Source organism: Pyxicephalus adspersus, chromosome 5 (assembly GCF_032062135.1).
Source record: "Pyxicephalus adspersus chromosome 5, UCB_Pads_2.0, whole genome shotgun sequence".
Classification (NCBI taxonomy): Eukaryota; Metazoa; Chordata; class Amphibia; order Anura; family Pyxicephalidae; genus Pyxicephalus; species Pyxicephalus adspersus.
Genome location: NC_092862.1, coordinates 13,591,168 through 13,617,012, shown reverse-complemented (window position 1 = coordinate 13,617,012; position 25,845 = coordinate 13,591,168). Strand labels below are relative to the sequence as shown.

The window sequence follows — 25,845 nt, the reverse complement described above, 5'->3', positions numbered from 1 at the left end:
TAGCTCCCAGCAGGGTTGTAATCATTGACAGAGGCGTTCTGAGAAGCCGGCAACATGATCAATGCCAATACCTTACTCTGCACATATATGGGTAACGTGAGGATTGTATGATTAGATATGATCACAATGTAAGCAGCTGCTGCAGAACCTCTTAGAAGCACACAGCTGTCATAGATAAGTTTGCCCTTTTTGCCATGGCACAGGCTGCCTGTACGCTGGATAAGAATCACATAGCCCATACCATATGTCAGCCGTGTTTTGAGACTTCAGACACAGCAATCACCAATCGGAAAATTGATTGGACCGTTTGGCCGAGCCGGACTTAGCAGTGAATCTGCTGGTGTGTATCCGGCCATTGATTTCTGCACAGATCTGTCTTATTCCTAACTTTCTTAAAGTTTAAACACCAAGAAGAGCATCGTCCGTAATAACTTTACAATAAATTCTGAGAACTAGGAACACACGCAGATGCACATTCCATGATCTCTGCCGCAAGGGTATTAATGTTGTACAGAAGAATTTTACATTTAGATGAATAAAGTTAGAAAGAGGTTTGTAACACGATCAGATTGTGACAGAATAATGGAAACTAATGAAAATCTCAAGAACTCCTTAGACTGAAAGTTTTGAGTTTTCTAGAAAACATTTCCTATCATTGACCTGAGCTGCTGCAGAACTTCTTAGACGTGCAAAGCTGTTACTGACGTGTTAGGTGACTTGAAACAGGTTGTCCCCAGGCAAAATAATACAGACATTCCCACTGCCATAACCAAGTAGTATTTAGGATAATTGCAATGGCAGATCCCCCATCCCCCCAATAGCATGCCAAAAATACTCCCCTATTGCCAAGGCAGGACCCCTCCACTCTACAGAATGCAGAATAATTCAATGGCAGGACCCCAATAGCATGTAGAATAACACAACCATAGGCATATTAGAGCCCCATATAATTCACTTGTCATTGCCATGGCAGGACCCCCACAGCATGTAAAATACAACTTGCCCCTTGTCATGGGAGGACTCCCCATACAACACAGAATAACACTTCCCTATTGCCATGGCAGGATGTCCCATACAATTCACTTTTCCATTGGCATGACAGGACCCCCATATAATACAAAATAACACTATATCATTACCATGGCAGGACCCCCATACAATACAGAATAACACTTCCCCTTGCCATGGCAGCACCCTCATACATTACAGAATAACACTTGGCATTTGCCATGGCAGGACCCCCATAGCATGTAGAACTAAACTTGCCCTTTGCCATGGCAGAACCCCCATATAATACAGAATACCACTTCCCCATTGCCATGGCAGGACCCCCATACAATTCAGAATAACACTTGCCCCTTACCATGGCAGCACCCCCATATACTACAGAATAATACCTCCCAATTACCATGGCAGGACCCCCATAGCATGTAGAACTAAACTTGTCCTTTGCCATGGCAGGACCCCCATATACGATACAGACCCCCATATACGATACAGACCCCCATGGCAGCACCCCCAAATAATACCTCACAATTACCATGGCAGGACCCCCATAGCATGTAAAATTAAACTTGCCCTTTGCCATGGCAGGACCCCCATTTAATACAGAATAACATTCCCCTTGCCATTGCAGCACCCCCAAATATTACCTCCCAATTACCATGGCAGGACCCCCCATAGCATGTAGAATTAAACTTGCCCTTTGCCATGGCAGGACTCCCATATATTACAGAATAACACTCCCCATTGCCATGGGAGGACCCCCATACATTACAGAATAAAACTTGGCATTTGCCATGGCAGGACCCCATATATTACAGAATAACAGTCCCCATTACCATGGCAGGACCCCCCATAGCATGTAGAATTAAACTTGCCCTTTGCCATGGCAGGACCCCCATATATTACAGAATAACACTCCACATTGCCATGGGAGGACCCCCATACATTACAGAATAAAACTTGGCATTTGCCATGGCAGGACCCCATATATTACAGAATAACACTCCCCATTGCCATGGCAGGACCCCCATAGTCTGTGCCCCCCATAGTCTGTGCCCCCATATGAAGTTCCTCACCCTCCAGTGTCACCTCCTTGCCAGCCTTCTTCAGCGCCTGCACAGCCTCATCATGAGTGGCATCCCTGAGATCCAGCCCATTGACAGCCAGGATGGCATCCCCCACATACAGAGATTGTGTCTGATCGGCTGCCAGCCCCTTGAAGATCTTGCTGATCAGGATGGGCATTTTGTTCTCCTTGCCCCCCTTGATGCTGATGCCCAGACCCCCCAGCTCATGCTTCACCACCTTCACCCCCCGCTTCTTGTTGGCGATGGCCTCTGGCACCTGGTCGGGCAGGTCGGTGAGGGCGGTGCGGACCCCCTTAGGGCTGCCAGGCTCCGGGGGGCCCCTGAACGAGCCATTGGTGATGCCATTGGTGCCAATGTCCTCGCTGCTCAGCACCAGGCACTCCTCGCACAACTTGCTGCCAACTTTGTACCAGCGCTCCCGGAGCAGAACCTCCAGCCAGCCGCTCCTCCGCCCGGTGCCCGCTACTGCCGTGCCCGCTACAGCCATGCCCGCACCATCGCCCGGGAACTTCTCACCACCGGGAAATACTTTCACTGCCAACTAATCGCTTTCTGCCTGCTGATCCCCGGGCTGGGTGGAGCAATGCCGGGAAACCCGAGAAGAGCAAACAAAGCAGAACAAATAACGCATGATAATCTACCGGGCGCAGCGGGCAGGGGGGGGGGGGGGGGGGGGCAGCTCCCGGCCAACACGGCGCGCAACGGGTTAATGAGGGGGACGCTGCGCTCATTGAGAAAACCAGCGAGCAAAGTGTGTGTGCGGCGACATCTAGTGCTCAGTGAGAGGTACTGCAGCGACCTGAAAAATGAGTAATCCAAGCACGAATAAACTTTGGGGATAAACACAATTATTATCAATTATCAAACAGGATTTATATAACTCAAACATATTAGGCAACGCTGTACATTACCCTCCCTAGCCTTCTAATTCTGTTCAAATTTCAATGCAAAAAACGTTACAAGTTTTTTTTTTTGCATTGTAGGTTATCATTTTTAGGCATAACTACCTGAAATATGACCAATATTTAATAAATTTAATAATAAACTTTAAATAAAAATATATAAAAATCTGTTAATGAAAAACAAAGCTAAACAAGTAAGTGTGCAGTGGCATATAATATATATATATATATATATGTACAGCGCTGCGTAATATGTTGGCACTATATAAATCCTGTTTATTAATATTAATAAAAATAATAATAATATATATACATAATAAAATGATATATATTATATGAAGATTTCTTTGTATTGAGCTCAATACAGCTATTGATTCCAATACAAAATTATTTGAATTACCCGCCAATCCGCCCGTCCCCACCGACATCACCAGGAAAACCCGGAGATTGTCTCTGCATTGTGCGGCTCGAAGAAGACAGACGCGTCCCCAGGACCTGCGGGGACCAGGAGGACTACAATGAAGCAAGGTAATTGGGGTTATTTTAGGTTAAAGCTAAGCCGAATATGACTTGGGATTACCGCTAGGAGGGTTAAATAGGGGTTGCAAATGACAGACAAATACAGACACCGGCCCTGATTTATTAAAGCTCTCCAGGGTCAGTGAAGCTAGGTTATCCAGCAAACCTGGAATGGATCTCTTAAAAGTCATTAGCTCTTTGTTAGCAAGGATCCATTACAGGTTTGCTGGATCACCCAGCTTCACTCCTGAAAGTCTTGGAGAGCTTTAATAAATCAGGGCCAGTGACACAGGAGGAGGAGAGGACCCTCCCCGGAAGAGAAATGTATACATTCTAGGTCTGGGGTGCCCACACTTTTCTGGCTTTTAAAATGGCCAAAATGACCTACCAACAATAAAAACTTGGACTTCTGTGCACGATAGAGTTCATTTTGATAGACAGGGCTCCGCCATCTATTCACATTGCCTTTATGATATACCTGTCGGGCACCCCTGTTCTTGGTGTATAGAAATAAAACCGATGCTGTTTTATGTTTGTTTTCTTATTATAGGTGCTACAGTTTAGGTTAAAAAAAGCCTGTTCACTGCCAGCATAGTAGAACCTTGCTTCTATCATGTAGGAAGCAGTGGTCTCTCTGCAAAGGCCTGACACATTTCCCTGCTGATTCAGAGATCTAAAGAGTATTAGCTGTGCTGTTTTCTGAGTCTAGATCTCTTGCCAAGTTGCCTAAAATGAAAAATGTTCAGGAACACCAAGAGAGCTGAGTTCTGCTTTAAGGATGCATGTCATTTAAAGTGACCATGTCACCTAAACTTCATGAGCATTAATGATCGGGTCCCCCTAATTGCTCTAATTGGGGTTCAAACATTTTCTCCATACATTGTGGTTTAAATGACCAATATATTAGTGATCACAATGCAGAATTTGTTATTCCAGGAACTATTGGGGGACTAAAATCCAAAATGAGCATTGGGGCCCATGTGTGTGTAGCCATACCTCTTAGTACAATTTAATCAGACCTTCCAAAATAACCCCCCACCACCTTTGTTTTACCCCTTTTACCTCTCTCTTCTTTTCTGATTGTGCTAAACTGAGTTCTGTTAACTCTAATTCATAGTTTATGTGTCAGGGGAATATAATCTGAGAGGTGATTGGCTGCACAAGGATTAGTACACACCATAGAGATAATGTTGGAGGTTCCCATTCAAAATGAACTGTGCACCAAAAAAAGAAAAGTGCCCTTTTTGCCCACAAATGGGTTTAGTGTAATATAGAGCTCCCTCTAGTGGATAATGTACAATTCTCTCTGAACTGAATGCAGAATAAGATTTTTTCACCACTACCCACTCATGCCATTGCAATGCCAGGACCTGCTTTACAGTAGCAGGTAAGATGCTCTCATTGCCATGGCAGGACTTCCTTTTCACGTAGAATAAGATTTTCCCACTGCCATGGCCGGATCCCAAAGAATACAAAATATGACTTGCCCATTGCAATGGCAAGGCTACACGTGACATTAGAATAGCATTTGCCATTGTCATAGAAGGATCTCATGCAATGCAAAATAAGACTTACCCATTGCCATGACAGGACCTCCCAATGGCATATAGAATAGGATTTGCCTGTTGGCATGGCAGGACCCCTCATCGCATGGAGAATAGTAATGGCCATTGCCATGGCAGGATCCCATACAGTGTAAAATACTGTATATTGCCTACTTCCATGGCAGGATCCCTAGGTAGCAGGTGAAACAGACCTTTTCCTAATGCCATGGTATGATCCCCATAGCATGTAGAATAATATTTGCCATTTGTGGCAGAACCCCATAGAATGCAAAATAGGACTTGCCCATTGCCATGGCAGGACCTCCCCCAGCATGTAGGAAAAACTTGCCCATTGCCATAACAGGACACCAAATGACATGTAGAATAAGATTTGCTTTTTGCCACGGCAGCAACCCCGTGGCATGTGGAACAGTAATAGCCATTGCCATTGCAGGACCTCATAGAGTGCAAAATAAGCCTTACCCAATGCTAGGGTAAGAAATCCCCATGGCATGTAGAATAAGATTTATCCATTGCCATGGCAGGGCCCTCCGTCATATGTAGAATAGTAATGGCTATTGCCTTGGCAGAATACCATAGAGCGCAAAACAAGGCTTACCCATGGCAGGACCCCATGGTATGTAGAATAGTAATGGCCATTACCATGGCAGGACCCCATAGAGTGCAAATTAAGACTCGCGCAATGCCTATGCAGGACCCCCAGATAGCAAGAAGAAAAGGCTTTGCCCATTGCCATGGCAGAACCCCAAAGGGTTCAAAATACAACATGTAAAAACATAGAAGATGATTTGAAAATTCACTTTAAAGTATATGTAATCACTAGATATAATGGAAGCCTCAACTGACTGCAGCCAGGGACCCAGCACACCTTGCACAGCCACAGTCTATTATTGTCTCCATCAGGAAACCGGCCCAGAGCAATGAACTGCAGCAGATTGGAAGTGTATGTAGACAGGAAATTCCTGTAGACGCTGCAAGAGATCAATGGTGCTGATATGCAACATATGATAATAAAGGGTAAAAAATAATTATGAAGGGGGGCAATTTTTACACACTTTTATTATCATCCATTCATTTCAGGGCAATCCGGCACAATGTATGCTGGCTGTAAATCTGCTGCACTGTCACTTCAGGCAAGTATGAATTTCAAAGTGGATTTCATGGACTCCGATCATTTTACAAACTGGCGGACTCTGAGGAGTAACCACGAGCTGAACTATTAAACAAATCTCCGCATTCTGTCCAGAACCATGAGGAATGGCAAAAATAAATGTGTATGAAAGTCAACATTTACTCTCCCGCTGGAATTTCCTCTCTCGCTGGGGAATCGTTTTGTTGGCTCAAATAGATTTTTCTTTCTTTTAATTAATTTTAGCCCATTACTAATAGAAGGAAAACGTTACATTTTACATTAATTTAAACACACAAATCGAAAATTAAAATGGAAAGAAAGTTTAAAGTTTCTGTTTATAAAAATTAGCAGATTTCTGGTTGTACTATGTTTATTTGTAGGAATTATCTTGGCAGTTTGTTTCCATGCAGTGGATCGCTATGACTGTCTGTGATGGCCCTGAGAATAAAGGAAACTTGTACCATGAGGGATTTCATGGCTGACCTTCTTCTGAAAGTGCCAGGTGCCTGGCTGTCTCTGACGCAGGTCTGAATATCTGAAAAGTGCTGGGTTATGACTCAGGAGTCAATAAAAACCTAATCAGCATGATAGATGAGTTAAAGGACAAATATCCAATATAGGACAAAATCAATACAAAGCCAATCTGTTTCAAGTCTTTATTCATGGCTATATATCATTACCAGAATACGGTAGTCCCTGGGTTACATACGAGATAGAAACTGTAGGTTTGTTCTTAAGTTGAATTTGTATGTAAGTCGGAACATGTACATTATTTTAATAAATGCAATTAGGACGGCTGTTTGTCTCAACATAATATTAGGCAGTGGGGTGTCAGTTACTGTATAAAATCCTCACTGTGAGCTAATCACAAACAAAGCATTTATGGAGCCTAGACATTCATTAACTTCTGGAGCAAGCTGTGCTTTGATATGCAAAAAGAAACAACTGCAGAGTTTCTCTTGGTCATTAAAGATTTACAAGAGGCTGAAGAAAGAGCTCACCCCCTAAGATCACCCACAACCCTAAGATGTGTTTAGCAAAAGATTTCTTCTGCAAGTCATGCAAATCCTCCCCTTCATGCCTCCATCCTGCACACAGCGAAGCCCCGTTCGTATCTAGGAGTCGTCCATATGTTGGATGTCCCTAACTCAGGAACTACCTGTAGTCCACATACAACAATGCAATGATGAAATGATACAGTTTCTCTGACCACAAAAAGATATGAAAGTCTTTGTAATTCTTAACTTGTCCTGGGTTCACTTACAAGTAACAGTAATTGGATAAAAAATTATACATTGTTAATGAATACAAAGCGTTTTGCAGCTCAATGAATTATTATCTACGCATATAAAATTTGATAATATGATGAGCAGCAGCATTTGTACTGGGGAAAAAAGTAATATTTAACCTCTCAGGGGATTTATTATATGAGGAAGATGGGCAGAAGCAGATCGTTCCCAATGTATAGTAAGAAATCAGAATAAATTTAACTGATGATAATGTAATCCCATGAACAATAGCCAAGGGATAGATCAATATACAATAGCCTGTATATTTCAAATATTTAGATTCCGAAGCCAAGGAAGAACTAATATTTGCAGGGGAATAAGTATGTGATCCAGAGCGTCCTCCCAACAATACCGGCCAAATCGGCATAATAGCCAGGAAATTCGTGTTCAGCAATGGTACTCTACGCAGGACAGGGTATCTATACATTTAACTTTAGGGACAGGTTCATAAGGTTCATATAACAGAATTCAGGAAATGCATTACATGCATTAGTGGGATGTTTTGAATTGTGCCCCAGAAGACTAAGACAACAAATCTATGGCGTCACACAACACTATGGTGAGTTGTTGTTTGGTGTGTTCCAAAAAGGCACTCAGTTGTGGGATTTTACTGAAATAGGGTGCTTTGAAATCCTATTCTCGAAGTTAACACAAGATGATGGGAGAGCTCAGGTTAATGTGCCACACTTGTCGAAAAATGGATTGAATAGCTCTAGGTGCCACAAAAGAATAATAAATGCTATTTGTTCCTGATGAAGCCGACTATGCTCCGTGAAATGCGTTGAATGTTTAATTCCTACTAATACACACTAGACCAACTATGGAAGTGTAAAGACTAATTTATTGATTTTATGAGAGAGTTTAAATGAAGTTTTAAATAAATGAATGATTTAGATTTTTTTGAAATACGCATATTAGGTTTGATTGAATGCCTTAAAACTCCCAAAAATCCACTTAAATTTGTTCAAATTGTGTAAAATGGGGATGTGGCATGTGATATGAATTTTATAGAAACCAAGCAGTTGTCCACACATATTTTTTATAAAGATGATGGGAGATTTTATGCAGTTGTTACCACACTGTATATGAACCAGCTTGAAGCCCAACTCCTGGTCAATTTATTAAAATGTTTAGATACAGTAACTGGTACCCCAAACAGTGTTAAAGCAATTCTCCTATTTATTATGGAGTTATTTTTCATTACTAGATATCCTCCAATATCAATGATGGACACTGAACCAGAAATACTGCGTGATAGGCTTAACCCCTGAGTTAGGTTACTATCCAACCCTTCTTTCTAAATGTACTGATTAGGAGAGGGATACAGACCCCATCATAGATATTCTGGATAAACTATATTGTAATGGCCAGATTCATTTGGTTAGGTACAACTTTTAAAGTAAAGATAACAGACCGTTGATCCAGGGTTAACCAGGGTTTTTTTGCCTTCCTCTGGATCAACTTTGTTTATAAAGTTTTATATCTGGGGTATGTTTATTTCCCTAGTGGTTGAATTTGATGGACTTACTATGTAACTATGTAACCTTCAACTTGCAATGACATACCTTATTGGTAGACCCTTACCCAGTGCAGTGAAGAAGTAATGGGGGAGAACATTTTTTGGCATGATGTGACCAGCCTGTGATATCTAGTCAAAAAAAAAAGTTTTAGAAAAGTGGCAGGCTACAGGTAATGGGGGAGGTTGATTCTGGGTGGCCCAGAACCCAGAGTTGGGCTTTTAAAAGACTATTCTTGCCACCATGAAAAAAAATTTACCCCCATGCGTTTACCCCACTGTCTCCAACACTGAGAGAATGAAGAAAAGGTCATAGTCTATTCCCAGGGGTAACAACAACAGTACACTCCCAAAGTAATTTGACCACTGCAATGATAGGAGCCATGGCTCATTAACTGCACACCTTCTCCTCTTGGCCAATCACAGAACACCTTGTTGGGCAAGGAGAGAAGCGGGCATACAAATGACAAGGGGTTTTACTGAATGGAAGCCTCAGCTCCCTCTATCACAATGCCAATACCGTTTCCTTTCTTCATATTCAATGATCCCAGTGAAGGTCATTTTATTTTTTTGTCATTTATGGCTGTTTATGTCAGAATCAAAAAGTTATACAACACTTACATAAATAGGAAAAAAAAAACGTAGTATAATATAAAATAAGGTTTACTTTATACCTAAATAAAATGTATAAAAGTAGATATGAACTCCAAAAGTAGGAAAAACAATCTTGATTTTGTTGTTGGAATTTTTAGATTTTTTTTTCTTTTCCATGGCTGCAGAAAAATTTGATTTCCTACAGACTTAAAGTAATTGAATTTTAATCATAACTGTTTGCAGGAATATCTCATATTATCCATGGGAAGTGACATCAAGAGACGAGACAGGAGACTGCTGGCATGGAGATCACATTCATACCTGTCTAATATGCCGTCAGTATGATAGGAATGCAGGGCGCTTCATAAGGAAGACTCAGTCCTGGGTATTTTTGTATAATAACAAGTTCAATAAGTATCAAGTGGAACAGTCTGTCCAGACAAATGACTTCCTGGCAGAAACTTATTGTAATGATCAGATTAAGTCACCCTCTGATCAGATGTACCTTGGTATTTGCAATGGCACAATGCAAACTGGAGCCTGACAGAGCAAAAGGAGCTTCTATGTGATCTCGGAGAAATCTTAGGGCCCAAAGAGTATATTTGTGGACTGGTCAATAGTACAATTGACAGTATACTGGCATATCAAACTTATGGGCCATACAGGCAGTCCCAGCCTTATCTGGGAGTATGCTTTGATAGATATCTAATGAACCATACTGGCTTCAATGTGTATATGCAAATGTATGCAACAAAAAGCTCTGCTTGTAATCTGGGTATTGGAAACCACCTAGGTAGTTGTTTTGCAGTCCAGCCTGAAAATGTGCCAAAGCTCCTCTTTGTAAATTGTGGACCTTTACCCTTTTTGCTAATTTCACTCTGATCCAAGTGATTTCAGAGCCATAAGGGGAATTAGCAGGATATCTGCCGAGTGAGGACTGAACAAGGACAAGGCAAAAACATAGAGTGCACTTTCTGCGCTCTCCTGCCAGCCCGATGATGGTACACAGGGGTATGAAGATCAGCTCACTGTGCAGGAAAGGCAGAATGGGCAGAGAGACTGCCAGCAGCCAAAAATACAAAAATACCAACCACTGCAATGGCTTTGCAATGGTAAATGAGACCTGACCCTGGCTTATTCCATCATAGCTAAATCTCTCCATCCTGACTACCCCGTCTACCATCAATGTCCTCTTCCATTCTGGCTGACTCTATTAGAGATAACCACTCCATTCCGACTACCCCCTCCATCCCACCTGATCCCGACATATTTGCTTATTTTCTGTATCCTGACTAAATGAATCCCCCATTGTGACTGCCCCCTCCATTCCGTATGATCCCTAAATTCTGACTGTCCCCCTCCATCGTAAATGAATCCCCCATTGTGACCCCCCATTGTGACTGCCCCCTCCATTCCATAAAATCCCTACATTCTGACTGTCCCCATCCATCGTAAATGAATCCCCCATTGTGACTGCCCCCTCTATTCCATACGATCCCTACATTCTGACTGTCCCCATCCATCCTGAATGACTCCCCCATTGTGTTTGCCCCTTCCATCCCATACAATCCCTACATTCTGACTATGCTCCTCCATCCTGATGGAATCCCCCATTGTGACTGTCCCCCCATCATGTATGACCCCTACATTCTGATGATCCCCATCCATCCTGAATGACTCCCTCCTGATGGAATCCCCCATTGTGACTGTCCCCCCATCATGTATGACCCCTACATTCTGATGATCCCCATCCATCCTGAATGACTCCCCCATTGTGACTGCCCCCTCCATCCCGTATGATCCCTACATTCTAACTGTCCCATTCCATCCTGAATGACCCCCCCCACTGTGACTGTCACCCCCATCCCGTATGACCTCTATGTTCTAAAAGTCCCCATCCATCCTGGATGACCGCCATTGTGACTGTCACCCCCATCCTGTATGACCCCTACTTTATGACTGTCCCCAGTCACCTTGGATGACCCCTCCATTCTCACTCTTCCCCCTCCATCTTGGCTGATCCTTTTATTCTATCTGACCCTCTCCATACTGACTACCCTCCTCTTTCGATTGCCCTTCTCCACCTGGCTGACCCCTCCATACTATCTCACATTGTTCATCCTGACTAGGGAGGTAAGGGTGGCGTAAGATGTATCTGAATTGGACACAAAATGGCCAGAAAGGGTCCTGGCGGCCATAGTTGGTTGATGTATTGGTTTTGTACAATTATCATATTAAAAAGTAAATAGTTTTTTGGATACCATACAGGAGTATAGTGGGGTGGGCATGCCGTGCCCTCATTTTTTTTGGGACCCCAGAGAGGTTCTCCCTGCGCGCTCGCCATGGATAGCCTTCACTCTTACCGTGCCCCTTCTTTTTTTACGACTACACCCCTGATTCCAAAAATCAAAAACTGCTGCAGCTCCATTAAACCCAGAAACACCCCATGGCCTTTTTTAAAGTATGAAGTGGGGAAATGCAACCTTACTATTGGCCCTGGTGAGCATTGTCTCAGAAAGTGGAGAGATAACGACATTTGTGGATTTGTCAGGAGATCTCTCCTCAATACAAAAAGATTCGGACCTCACAGGTACTTTATGACTGCTAGAGAATCAATCAAAGCAGCTGCCCTTTCTGTTGCAGAAAGACAAAAATATTTAAATTCTACATTTTTATCCTTGCAGAATCCATTTTTTTCACCTTCATTGCCTTTCCCAGTGACACTCCATCAGTAAATCTTTTTCAATTTCCTAAAAAGTAAAAAAAGTTAGAATTGAGCTCCTCTCCGGGTGTTATAAAATGTTTTTGCTTCTCAGCAGACACGCCAGCAGGCAGTCACGCCTACGTGTATTTCTGTAAAAAACCTAATTTGATGCAGCTGTTGAAAATTTATCTTAATAAAAGTTAATTAGGATTGTTTTCACCTGCTGCTACATTAACAACTGGCTAATGCAACATTTAAAACACTTTCAGTTCAGTCTGTACAGACAAAACACAGAGCGGGATGTGTAAGGTTCCATGAACAATGTTTATAGAATAAACATTAACAAAAGATGAATCAACAACAACACTGGGGATTAGGATCTGTGATTGTGACTTTCTATACTTTTGTGGTAGATAAAGATATGGCAAAGTGCTGTGCTGTTCTTGGCATTCTGTACATTGTGCTGTAAGGGACACACTTTGCACTGCCTCAGTTTACGTGCTGTGTTGCTCATTGCATTTTATGTGCTGCCCCCTCTCTACATTGTGTTTTATGGGAGACATTGTGGACTGTCTCATTTTGTACACTGTGCTGCATGTGACATTCTCTGGACAGCCCTATGCTGTACAAATTCCTGTAAATGATACACTCTGGGCTGCCTCACTTTGCACACTGTGCTGCAAGTTGCATAGTCTGTGTTGCTCCCCTCTATACATTGTGCTTTAAGAGAGACACCCCGCACTCCCTTATTTTGCACACTCTGCTGCATGTGATATTATCTGGACAGCCTCACATTGTACAAATTCCTGTAATTGATACACTCATGACTGCCTCATTTTGCACACTGTACTGCAAACTGCATACTTTATGCTGCAGGTTGCATACTCTGTGCTGCCCCCTCTGTACATTGTGCTTTAAGAGAGACACCCTGCACTCCCTTATTTTGCACACTGTGCTGCATGTGACATTCTCAGGACAGCCCCATGCTGTACAATTTCCTGTAAATGATACACTCTGGACTGCCTCATTTTGCACACTGTGTTGCAAACTGCATACTTTATGCTGCTGGTTGCATACTCTGTGCTGTCCTCTCTATACGTTGTGCCTTGAGACAGACACATTGGACAGACTCTATTTTGCGCACTGTGCTTCATGTGATATTCTCTGGACAGCCCCACACTGTACAAATTCCTGTGAAGGATACACTGCCTCATTTTGTACACTGTGCTGCACATTGCATACTCTGTGCCGCCCCCTCTGTACATTGTGCTTTAAGAGAGATACTCCGGACTGCCTTATTTTGCACACTGTGCTGCATGTGACATTCTCTGGACAGCCCCACGCTGTACAAATTCCTGTAAATAATACACTCGGGACTGCCTCATTTTGCACACTGTGCTGCAAATTGCAAACTTTGTGCTGTCCCACTCTGTACATTGTGTTTTAAGAGAAACACCCCGCACTCCCTTATTTTGCACACTGTGCTGCATGTGACATTCTCTGGACAGCCCCACGCTATACAAATTCCTGTAAATAATACACTCCGGACTGCCTCAATTTGCACACTGTGCTGCAAATTGCAAACTTTGTGCTGTCCCACTCTGTACATTGTGCTTTATGACAAACACTCTGGACAGCCTCATTTTGCACACTGTGCTGCATGTGATAATCTCTGGACAGCTCCACACTGTACAAATTCCTGTGAAGGATACACTGGACTGCCTCATTTTGCACACTGTGCTGCACATTGCATACTCTGTGCCGCCCCCTCTGTACATTATGCTTTAGAAGAGAGACTCTGGACTGCCTCATTTTGTACACTGTGCTGCATGCGATATTCTCTGGACAGCCCCATGCTGTACAAATTCCTGTGAATGATACACCCTGATTGGCCTCATTTTGCACACTGTGCTGCATGTGACATTCTCTGGTCATTCCTACACTGTACAAATTTCTGTGAATGATACACCCTGATTGGTCTCATTTTGCACACTGTGCTGCATGTTGCATACTCCGTGCTGCACCTCTCTGTATTTTGTGCTGATGACACCATAGATTCCCTTTAATACATTTCTGACCAGCAGATTCTGACACCGTATATAAAGCCACAACTCTAAGTGCCCTGGCCAGCAGAACAACCCCCCAGCTCTGCTGAGTATTGACATGTCCATGGATCAGTGTTTGTACAGCCTGTTATTATGCTACTGATCTGTCACTAAAGAATTCAATTGCTGGGGTGCTAAATGGGCAACATATGGTGGTTTGGCAGTGTCAGGCCGGATTGCAGCCATCGCAGCAATTGTTTGACATTTGTTAGAAGTTGACTCAGGCAACTGATTCCTCTTCATCTGGGAGAATTGCTCTGCTGTGCTGCACAATGAGAAGAGAGGATTAAAGGGTTAGTAATGTGTAATTGAAAGGAAGGTTCCACTCAAATAACAGGGATGTGAATTGCGGTGAATTTACTGTTTTCTTTAAAGGGAAACAAAAAAGGGGAAAATGCTACGAATGTTTGAAGCAGCAATTCTAGAAATGAGACTTTCAGCAGCAAACACATAAACATCAATAATGTAATATATAATGTATGAAAGAATAAATGTCCTAAACCTTAACCAAGCACTAACACTTAACTATCGCTTACCCAAACCCGAGTGTTCAACCCAATTCAGGACCCTTACACATTTATACATACATATATATATATATACTATTTAATATTATTATTAATAATAATAATAATAATAATAATAACCAAATACTAACTCTTTCCTAGACTTTCATTTGCCCAAAGTCTTTAAACCTCAATTTGACCTTGTATGGCCAAAGCCTTGCAGAATGCAGTATCTAATATTTTCATTCTTAATTTTTGAAACAATGTTATGTTATAAATTGCATATAGATTTATTCAGGGATTAACCCTTCCAGCAATGTATTACATATTTTGCTGGCAGCACCAGCATTCAAACCCCTGGCTGATATAGCAGCTTGCAGTGTGTTTATGTGTTTTCTACTCTTGGAAAAGGAATCCGGGCAGCTTTTGAATGCTGTGGAAGGTAACACCACCCTTTCCCACACATACCTGTGCTTTATGAGGACCATCATGGAGGATGTCAGGTTCGAGAACAGATGGAGAACTGGGAACATGTGTTAGCTAATCACAGTGGCTCAGTGGTTAGCACTCTGGCCTTTGCAGCGCTAGGTCCCAGGTTTGAATCCTGGCCAGGACACTATCTGCATGGAGTTTGCAGGTTGTTCTGGGTTTGTTTGGGATTGCTCCAGGTACTTTAGTTTCCTCCCACATTCCAAAAACATGCAGTTAGGTTAATTGGCTTCACCCAAACAATTGACCTTAGACTGTAATAATGACATATGACTATGGTAGGGACATTAGATTGTGAGCTCCTTTGAGGGACAGCTAGTGACATGGCTATGTACTTTGTACAGCTCTGCGTAATATGTCGGCGCTATACAAATAGTGTGTAATAATAATAATTACCCCTAGAAAGTGTTACCTGGAAGTGGTCAGCTATAGGCAGTCTGTGCTTGGATGGCTTATATAGAGTGCAGGGGTCTAATAAAGAATCTGCTACTTGCACTATGTTATGAAATAGAGGGCTTTTCTGCCCCCTTCCTCAGCCGTTTGCACCAGAGCGCTGGTTCTTCAAGATCCAATGTTTGCAGATTTTACAGTGGGTGGCAGTGAGAAGTAATAAACTCACTGCCACCCCATTCATTCTTTATGGGGCTGCCACTGGTAAAAACTTCTCACTGGTTCGCTGGCATGAAAAAGTGATAACTGCACTGCAGCCTCACTGCTATTGTGATCATAGCTTGAAGTTAAAAAAATATATATTTTAATCAAACAATTATTTTAATCAAACAAAAAAATTCCTCCAAAATCAACCCCCTTTCCCCACTGGCGTACACATACAAACATAGACAATAAACTGGATATACAGTGCACATATTCTTATACATATGCCTATGATAAAGACAATTGCAAAAACAATACATCTAGGGCTGTCATTTATGATTAACTGACATACTAAAAAAAAATTTTTAAAGCTTCACCTATATTGGGTAAAATTTTGGGTAACAGGGACAATAGTTTCTTTTATTATATACAGTTGCATTGGTCGGCATATTTGGTCTCTATTCATTTAGAAAAAAAACTCATATCATTTGTAAAATAGTGATCACATTGTGCATTAAAGTTATTTAAAAGATTTTTTTCCTGAAGTTTAGGTTTAATTTAAAATTCCTCATCAAAAAGTTCTGAAGAAGCTAAGGATGTTGCGAAACGTGCCAAGAACAACAAATGGGCTTTGAAAAATGCATTTACAGCACTATATATATATATATATATATATATATGCAATTTCAAATAAACTATGTTTTCATGAAATTTGTATTTTTTTTCCTGTGTAAGTTTTTGGAATAAGTAATTATAAAAATGTGGGTTTGTTAAACAGTTGTGCTAGTGTGACATAAAATACTTGTAACTGATATTTTTGAATTTTTCAGGTTCTCTACTTTCAGCAAATTGAATGGTTTGAGGTTTTAGGTGCATTTTATAATATATAAATGTGCATTTTAGCTTGTGTGCAAAAAACACAATATACAATATATATTTACATTATTATATAAAGACACATAAATGGCTTTGGCAGCAAAAGGGTTCATGGGATCCTTGCAAAGAATAATTCCAGGTCATTTTGAGGCTGTGATTGGACTCAGTGATTTATATATAACATAAGGTTTACCCATAAAAAACATATTGGACATATTCAGGTTTTACAATGTTTGTATGCCATCTAAATACAACTTTTGTGAAACAGCAAATCCTAACCTCAAAGATTAGGGAACTTCAAATGGGCCCAGAGTGGAAAATAAGTCCATGAAGTTAAGTTCTGTAGAGACTGATAATGTATATATGGATTAAAAAGAAGATTTACTGGGTGTTTGCACAGGCTAGTGTATTCACAATAATTGCACCCGTTGACCTTATTCACTCATTAATATACATTTATTCAGGGCTGTGGCTTCCTTACATTACATATTGTTCTAAATAATTTTCATTATATCAATCAATGTTTGTGCATCACTATTTGAGTTATACATGGGCTGAATTTAAACTAATATAAACAAATGAGGAATTGAGATAATTGATTTATTGTATTCATTATTTGATATATTTGATAAGATATTTGACCTGATTTAATAAAGCTCTTCAAAGCTGTGGATGATACAGTTTCATCAGTGGACCAGGGTGATCCAGCAAACCTGGAATGGATTTCTTAAAAGTCATTTGCTATTTGTTAGCAAATGCTTTCAATCCTGGACCACATCCATTCCAAGTTTGCTGGATTACTCAGGTTCACTGATGAAAGTGTATCTTCACTAGCCTTGGAGAGCTTTAATAAATCAGGCCCATTATAATAATATATAATATGATGCATATTATTTGTTCTGTAGACAGATTTGCAGACCATCAATAGCAAGTTATTATAACAATTTACTAATTGATATTATTATTATTTTTTTTACTGATAACGTTGGCTTTTTTTCTGTTCCATTGATCCCCTATTTCTTTTTCTAACAACTTAGAAAATATTCTCCCCCTCTTTTTTAAAGGTGAAATCCATCCAGATATAAAAACAACAGTTGATACTAAATATATCATTAAATGTAGTTTTGCAATGCCAGCAATGTCATTGCCTGTGCTAAACTTGATATCAGTGCTCACTATAACAATTGAATGATGCTGTGCATCATACTGACATCTAGTGGCAAAATGGGATACTGCAGGGAAAATCTCTAGATTGCAGCTCAATATTATAGCAAAAAATTGGTTTTGTTATTTTTTTTTCTTATATTTGGATATTTTTTTATTTATGTATCATTTATTTTTTGAGCTGGAGTTTTAACCATACCTCTTTAAATCACAATGTAATGTATCTCTACCTTTTTTTGCTGCAGCCTACCTGCTCCAGTATATCTGTCTTTTTGAAATTCTATTTGTGGGAAAGGCACACACAAAAGTTCTTGACCTAATTTGATTCTTCTGCAGTTAAAGTAATACATTTTGGTAAAAAACAAAATTTGTCTATCCTGTGATTGGGTGGTAGATGAGCAGCAGCATGCTCATGAAATCATCTTTGCCCTATCTCCATCTACCTGCAAGTTCTTTCTGTATTATAGCATTAGCATCGTACCATATGAGGGCTGATTGGCTTACATTGCTGGCTTTGCCTCTCTCCCAGTCTGTGCTGGGAGTTATCAGAAGCTAATGCAATATGATATTATAAAGATTTTAAAAAAAGCAATCAAAGTATATCTAATCCTAAAAACAAAATGTAAAAAAAATACATCTTGGCAAATGTGACTGCATTTGTTTTCTAAATTTCATGATACGAATATTTTCAAGTACAGAATATGCCTGTTGTTTATGAAAGAAATCCAGCACTCTTGTAACTTTCTGTGCACAGGGGATCACCAGGTGAAAATAAAGAAAATAAAACATAGAAAAGAAAATAATGCAAAGAGTAAATATATAACATTTTTGTTTTACAATTTATCAAACGTCCATTGTTCTCCTTCCTTAATGTGTCTCCTCCCATAATCCAGAACAGGATTTCACCCAAACTGGGTCTAATGTATTTATTGGGTTTGAGAGGAATTGGATTGTAAGCAGGTAAGATCATATGCTAGGCCAGTTGAGCAAAGCAGGGCCCCCTACTTCTCCAACTGGATGCAGATGGCTGTATAGTTCAGGTGGACGCTCATATTGCATTCTGATTGTACAGGGATTGCACACTTTTAATATCATCACATCACTTTATTGGTATCTTTCCCTTATTTTCCATATAATAAAGAGCTACACATCTGTAATCCGGATACATATATCATATCATACAATACATATATCATTTAATATTCAACTGCAACAACAAAAAAACAAAAAACAGCAAACATGCATTGTTCTAGGTGGAGGAGGATGTTTGAAAGGTCATGTTATGGGGTACAGCCATTTTGCAAGTTCATCTTTCTAATCTTTGATCAGTAGACCTCCTACGTCGATGAAATGGTTCGCTGGACGTTTGTGCCAAAATCTCTTACAATAAAAACCCCCGAGAGACTTTCAGCCATTGCTTCCATTTTCACCCAGAGCACAAAGAGTAATATCTCTAGCAGCAGGATGGGACAGCTGATAGATTTGGCACAGTCCATGGGGTCATCCGGAGGGACTCACCCTTCCTTAGTGGTCAGAGACCACCTGCTCCAGGCGAACTAATGATCCAGCTGCAAGGCCTGGATTGGACTTCTTCCTGTGTTGCTCCCCTCTTTTCCAGATTTACGCGCAGACTTACGGATGTTCTGGTCTCATGGTAGTCTGTGATTCCTTCAGTGCAAAAATGAGATGAGAAAGATAATCATTACAGGTTTATGCTCCGTATATGCAGTGTTTGTCCTTTTCCGAATATGGTGGCAATTGAGGTCCACATGCATGCCAAAATGTTCAGAGTTTCTGCTGGAGGTGGCATCTCCAGTGCCACTGCCGTCCCTTTCCACAGGCACCAAAGAAACCAATCATGTTCCACAAATATCTGGCTGGGTTCACACTCATGCTTTGCAGTAGTGTGCAGTAAAAGGTGCTTTACGGCAGCGTCTGTTATCTTTATACATTGTGCTTTCAAAAAGATCTGATCTATCAAGATTTGGATCTTAGAAGACCTCTAAAGGAGTCCTATTGGTATCCGGCAACAAGACATTAGCAGCAGATCCAGTTTTTTGAAAACCCATGGATCAGATTTGTTTTTCCACAGATGCTTGTTCGGCCTGAGATTTATGGAATTTTGAGGCCAAGTCAAACCATTTTTTAATAACCTTCATAGTGTGGTAGAGCAGTGGTCCCACACCTTTTGGGTGTTATGGACCACTAAATTTATGGACTCCGGACCGTGCATGCGCGAGGAGCTGTGTGTCATTCAAAGGTGAAGAAACTTCCCCCAGAGTGATGTTATGATGCCAGCCCAGATTTGAGTCTGTGATGGGAGAGTGGGTGGTGTGTGTCTAGAGACACAACCCACCCAACGCCCTGAGCCTGCGATGCATACGGGAGACATAGCTCTGGCCGGTGCGCCCCATCAAGCTGGGTCCTTTTCCTTACCCTGCTGGGGGGTTCATTGGCCAGAGCCGCGGACCACCAAACTTTTCTCGTGGACCACAGGTTGGGGACTGCTGTGGTAGAACACATTGTACTACTTAAAGAGGCAATTGGAGAATATCATTGGAGTGCAGGAGCACAATCTGCTTTCTGTCATACTGTCTGATACTTGACTCCATATCATACTTTCCCCTCTCATACCCTACACACTCCTCTTCTGCACATACTGCCCTTCCTTATACCCTCAAATATTCTCTCCTGCACATTCTGCTCCCTGTCATACCCTCTGACACACCTCTCCTGAACATGTGCATCCTGCATCCTGTGCATGTCCATAAACATAATTCTCCTTCCTATACACTCCACACTTGTTACCTTCACATAATGCCTCGTTAAACCCTTCACTTTTTCTTCTGCACATGCGGTACTTCTCTATGTTTTGCCTTCCACACACCTCTCCTGCACATACTTCCTCCTGTTATACCCTCTGCACTTCTCTCCTGCTTTTACAGATCACTATCATTCCTTCATACAGCTTACCTGCACATACTGCCCTCCTGTCATACCCACCACAATATCCAGTGCTTGCTGCCCAATGGTAACCATCTGCACTATATGTCTATACTCTACAAGCAGACCTGGATGTACTGTTTGATTGGGCAGCCAAGTGGCAAATGATATTTAATATAGATAAATGTAAAGTTCTGCACTTGGGAGCTCACAACATGCATGCTTCATGCTGTCTAGGGGGAATATATTTGGGGGAGTCAGAAATGGAAAAGGATCTGGGGGTTCTGGTAGACCTAATAACAGCATGCAATGTCAAGCTGCAATATCCAAAGCTAGTAAAGTACTTTCTTGGAATAAAAGAGGAACAGACTGCAAAGATGGAGACATAATCCTGCCCCTGTACAAAGCATTGGTCAGACCACATCTGGAATATGCAGTCCAGTTTTGGGCACCAGTTCACAAAAAAGAACATTGTGGAATTGGAGAGAGTGCAGAGAAGGGCAACTAAACTAATAGAAGGAATGGAGGAGCTCAGCTATGAGGAGAGATTAGCTGAACTGAATCTATTCCCCCTTGAGAAGAGACGTATAAGGGGGGATATGATCACTCTGTATAAATATATAAATGGTCCATATAGAGAACTCTCTTCCCCATTATTCACTTTGAGATCATTACAAAGAACAAGAGGGCACTCTTTGTGTCTGGAGGAAAAGAAGGTAAGGAAGGGATTCTTCACTGTAAGGTCTGTGAAAATGTGGAATCGGCTCCCTCAGGAAGTAGTTTCAGCAACTACTATGGATTGCTATAAGAAAAAGCTGGATGATTTCTAGAAGCACAGAATATAACTGGGGATTAAGGCTTTAAAGTAAAAATAACAGAGACTGTTGATCCAGGGAACATCCAATTGCCTCATGGAATCAGGAAGGTATTTTTTTTCCCCCTGTTGAAGCAAGTTGTACCCGGGGTTTTTTTTTTTTTGCCTTCCTCTGGACCAACTATGTCTTATAGGGTTTTATATCTGCGATATGTTTATTTCCCTAGTGGTTGAACTTGATGGACGTATATCTTTTTTCAACCTATCGTACTATGTAACTATGTAACTTCTACACATTTTTCCACTGTCATACCCTCAACTCTCCTTTTTTTCACATACTCCCTCCTGTCATACCCAGGGGTGTAGTGGGGTGGCACGCCATGCCCTCACTTTTTTCAGGACCCCCGTACAGGCTCTGGATAGCCTTCACTATTACTGTGCCCCCTCTTCTTTTTTTACAACTACACCCCTGGTCATACTAACTTCTGTCATATTGCCTCCTGTCAGCCTCCACACCCCTGTCCATACATACACACATACTGCCCCCTGCTAAACCCTCCACACTCCTTTCCTTCACATACTGCCCCCTCTCATACCAACTCAGTTTTCTCTCCCAGTATACTCAGTATATGAATTGTTTGCCCCTTTCACCAAATATGGTGGCAATTGAGGTTCTCATGCATGCCATAATGTGCATGGAGATTCTGCTGTAGGTGGCATCTCCAGTGCCATTGCCATCCTTTTCTACAGACATTAAAGGAACCAATCATGTTCTGCAAATCCTGTGCATATTGCTTCCTATCAGCCCCCAGACCCGTGTTCTACACATACTGGTCCTGATTTATTAAAGCTCTCCAAGGCTGGAAAGGATACACTTTCATCAGTGATCCAGCAAACCTGGAATGGATCTGGTCCAGGATTGAAAACATTTGCTAACAAATAGCAAATGACTGTTAGGAAATCAATCTTCAGGTTTGCTGGATCACCCAGGTTTACTGATAAAAGTGCATCCTTTCCAGGCATGGGGAGCTTTAATAAATCAGAGCCACTGCCCCCTGTTAAACCCTCCATACCCCTTCCCTTCACAAACTGCCCCTTGTCATACCAACTCAGCCTTCTCCTGCACATACCGCCCCCTGTTGCACCCTCCACACTTCCTTCCAGCTCCCTCCACCATCCCCTGTTATGCTCTCTGCTCTCCTTACCTCACATACTACTCACTAAGACACTTCTGTAGCATTGTTTCCCATTCTGGAACGAGGCTCACTTTTTCTAGTTACCTAAAAACAATTATTGACCATGGTGCAATAATACAACAAAAGGCCAAATTTCTAGTTTCTCACCTCTTTCTTTCATGGGTTCCAGCAAAATCCATCCCCTCACCCCTCGTACAAACAGGCCTTTGTATATTACATTTGCAAATTTAGCTCAGAATATAAGGGCCGTGACCTGCGCTATAATGCCCGCTCCTTCACCTGAGATCATGTGACTGCCTGCTGGTTCAGCAATTGGTTAGGTGACCAGCAACTGCGCTAGCCCGGAGCAGCACTCATTTTTAGGATTCGTATTTCTGTACCATAATTTTATAGCTTAACGCGGGGCCACAGGCTTACTTATAAACAGGGCCACAAAGAACTCTCTGGCCCATGTTCAGCGTGATCTTTAATTATTGTTTTTCTTAATTATACAAAAACCTTTTGACTGTCTGATGGGATAACGATCCATGTTCCAAAAACAAATGACAGCAGTGGGATAACATGCTGAGACAGGGAGTGCGTGTCCTCATCTAACCCCGGGAACCTAATGTAAAGAAAATTTCGGAGGAAAACACTGGAAGACCAGCGGCCAAAACTCTGACGGAGCATCTTGCGTCTCCTGGCAACCCTCCTCCAAATAATATAAAACTGGAATGGGTTCTCCAATGAATATACATATAAAATATGCATTAAATGGGCTTCAGACGCAATGCGTAAGCCTGGCTGGAGGAAGTATTACGTTACTTTCTAGGGTCATGTCTGTCCGTTAGTTGTCATGTCAAATGCTAGGCGTCGTCTTGGCAACAGCCGGGCTAAGAATAAATCTCTGACAATCCAGTTTAAGTTGAAACAGACGGGAACCGACCACACCTTTGCAACACGTTGTCTTTTTTTTTTTTTTTTGTGTTTTTAGAGTGAAATGTTTCTTACTCATAAGATTTATACCATCATTTATTTGTCTGAGACTGCAAAGGTCACGTTTAAGTAGAGGATAATTAATGGCTCTCTTTAGATTTCCAATGCATCCCCTTTGATCACTGAGCAGTGTCAGGTTTAAAGCACAAAAATGTTCTTTTTCTGGCCAGTCACTTGGTGGCGCAAGCAGTACATGGATGGCCAGGTTAACGCTTGTGATGGGCCTGCAGGTTCTGCACTGGGGGACCCATTGCAATTATAGTTGCAAGGATTACTAAAAATGAATGTTGGGAATTATCTTTGCCATATTTTTATTATTATATTTAATAAACAGATTTAAAGTTGCTCCCCCTAGAGGTTATTTGAATATATGCAGCTGCCACGTTTACTAAAATTTTTTCCTGTCAAAGGAAGAGTTCTATGTTTTTTGAGAACATTGGTGACAATGATTAAATACAAGGATGGGTTCTCTGCAAACCCAAATCATCATACCACCCCTAACAACCACCAGCCAATGGGCTAGGCTACCTGCTCATTATATTAGTGGCTTCCAGTGATTATTAATGTACATGGCAGGCAGTGTTCTCATCAACTGGTGGATGTCAAGGGGGGTATATTCCATTATTCTCGTCCTATTCAGCTTGCTCCTACTTTCTGCCCATTTAAAAAAGCATACAATACCCATCTTTTAAAACTTGCTTACCCATGTTATTCTGTCTCTTAAACTGTCACTACTTCCCACCATTCCATTTACCCCCTCCTATTGTGTGATACTTCCCCATCCTCTTAGATTGTAAGCTCCTCAGGGCAGGGTCCTCTCCTCCTCCTGTGTCACTGTCTGTTATTTGCGACCCCTACTTAATGAACAGCACTGCGTAATATGTTGGCGCTATATAAATACTACTTATTATTAATAATAAAAATAATAATAATAATAATATCAATAATAATAACCAGAAGAAGAACAATAACATTCCATTCCTGCTACTAATACCCACCAAGCTTTGGGAATACATAGTTCTTTACTGTCTCTGATTTGAAGAAACTTACTTTCAGATCCAAGCCCCTCTTTCTTACTTAGTTGTTCTTTTTTTTGGGAGGGTGAATATACAGTGGCTTTACAAAGTATTCATACCCCCTGCACTTCGATTTTGTTATGTTGCAGCCTGACGCTACTATTGTTGGAAGATTCACCTTTCAACATAACGAGACCCAAAGCACGCAGTGAAGACAACACAGGAGTGGTTTAGGGACACAGGTTGGAATCTTGGCCAGGACTCTATCTGCAAGGGGCTTTGTATGTTCTCCCCGTGTTAGCATGGGTTTCCTTCCACATCTGAAAAACATGCAGTTAGGTTAATTGACTTCCCCCTAAAAAAATGGCTCTAGGTTGTGGTAATGACATAAGGCTATGGTAGGGACATTAGATTGTGAGCCCCTTGGGGGAAAGCTAGTCACATTACTATGTCAGCACCATATACAAGTAGTCCCCGGGTTAAGGACATCCGACATAAAGATGCCTCCTAGATATGAATGGGCTTCCCTGCTCGTTGGTGTGCAGAACGGAGGCTTGGAGGGGGGAGGGGCAGTTTTCATGACTTGCAGAAAAAATCTTTTGCTAAACACAGCTGAGGTTGTGGGTGATCCTAGGGAGTGAGCTATTACTGCAGCCTCTTGTAACTCTTTAATAATCAAACAACCAACTTTTTGCATATCAAAGCACAGCTTGCTCCAGAAGTTAATGAATGTCTAGGATCCATAAAGATTTTTTTTTGCTTTGTTTGTGATTAACTAAAAGTGAGGAGTTTATACAGTAATTGACACCACGCTGCCTAATAATATGTTGAGACAAACATCTGTCCTAATTGC

General features: G+C 41.5%; 1 protein-coding gene and 1 long non-coding RNA gene across 2 annotated transcripts in view; one reads left to right on the top strand and one right to left on the bottom strand.

Moving 5' to 3' along the window:
- SNTB1 (syntrophin beta 1) overlaps positions 1-2,736 on the bottom strand; it is a 112,686-nt gene extending 109,950 nt beyond the window's left edge. Inside the window, exon 1 of the mRNA XM_072410685.1 lies at positions 2,082-2,736. Coding sequence (XP_072266786.1) covers positions 2,082-2,580 — 499 coding nt within the window. The 5' untranslated portion in view covers positions 2,581-2,736. The remainder of the gene's footprint in view (positions 1-2,081) is intronic.
- LOC140330525 (uncharacterized) overlaps positions 1-25,845 on the top strand; it is a 104,094-nt gene that overhangs the window by 40,397 nt on the left and 37,852 nt on the right. The window lies entirely within an intron of this gene.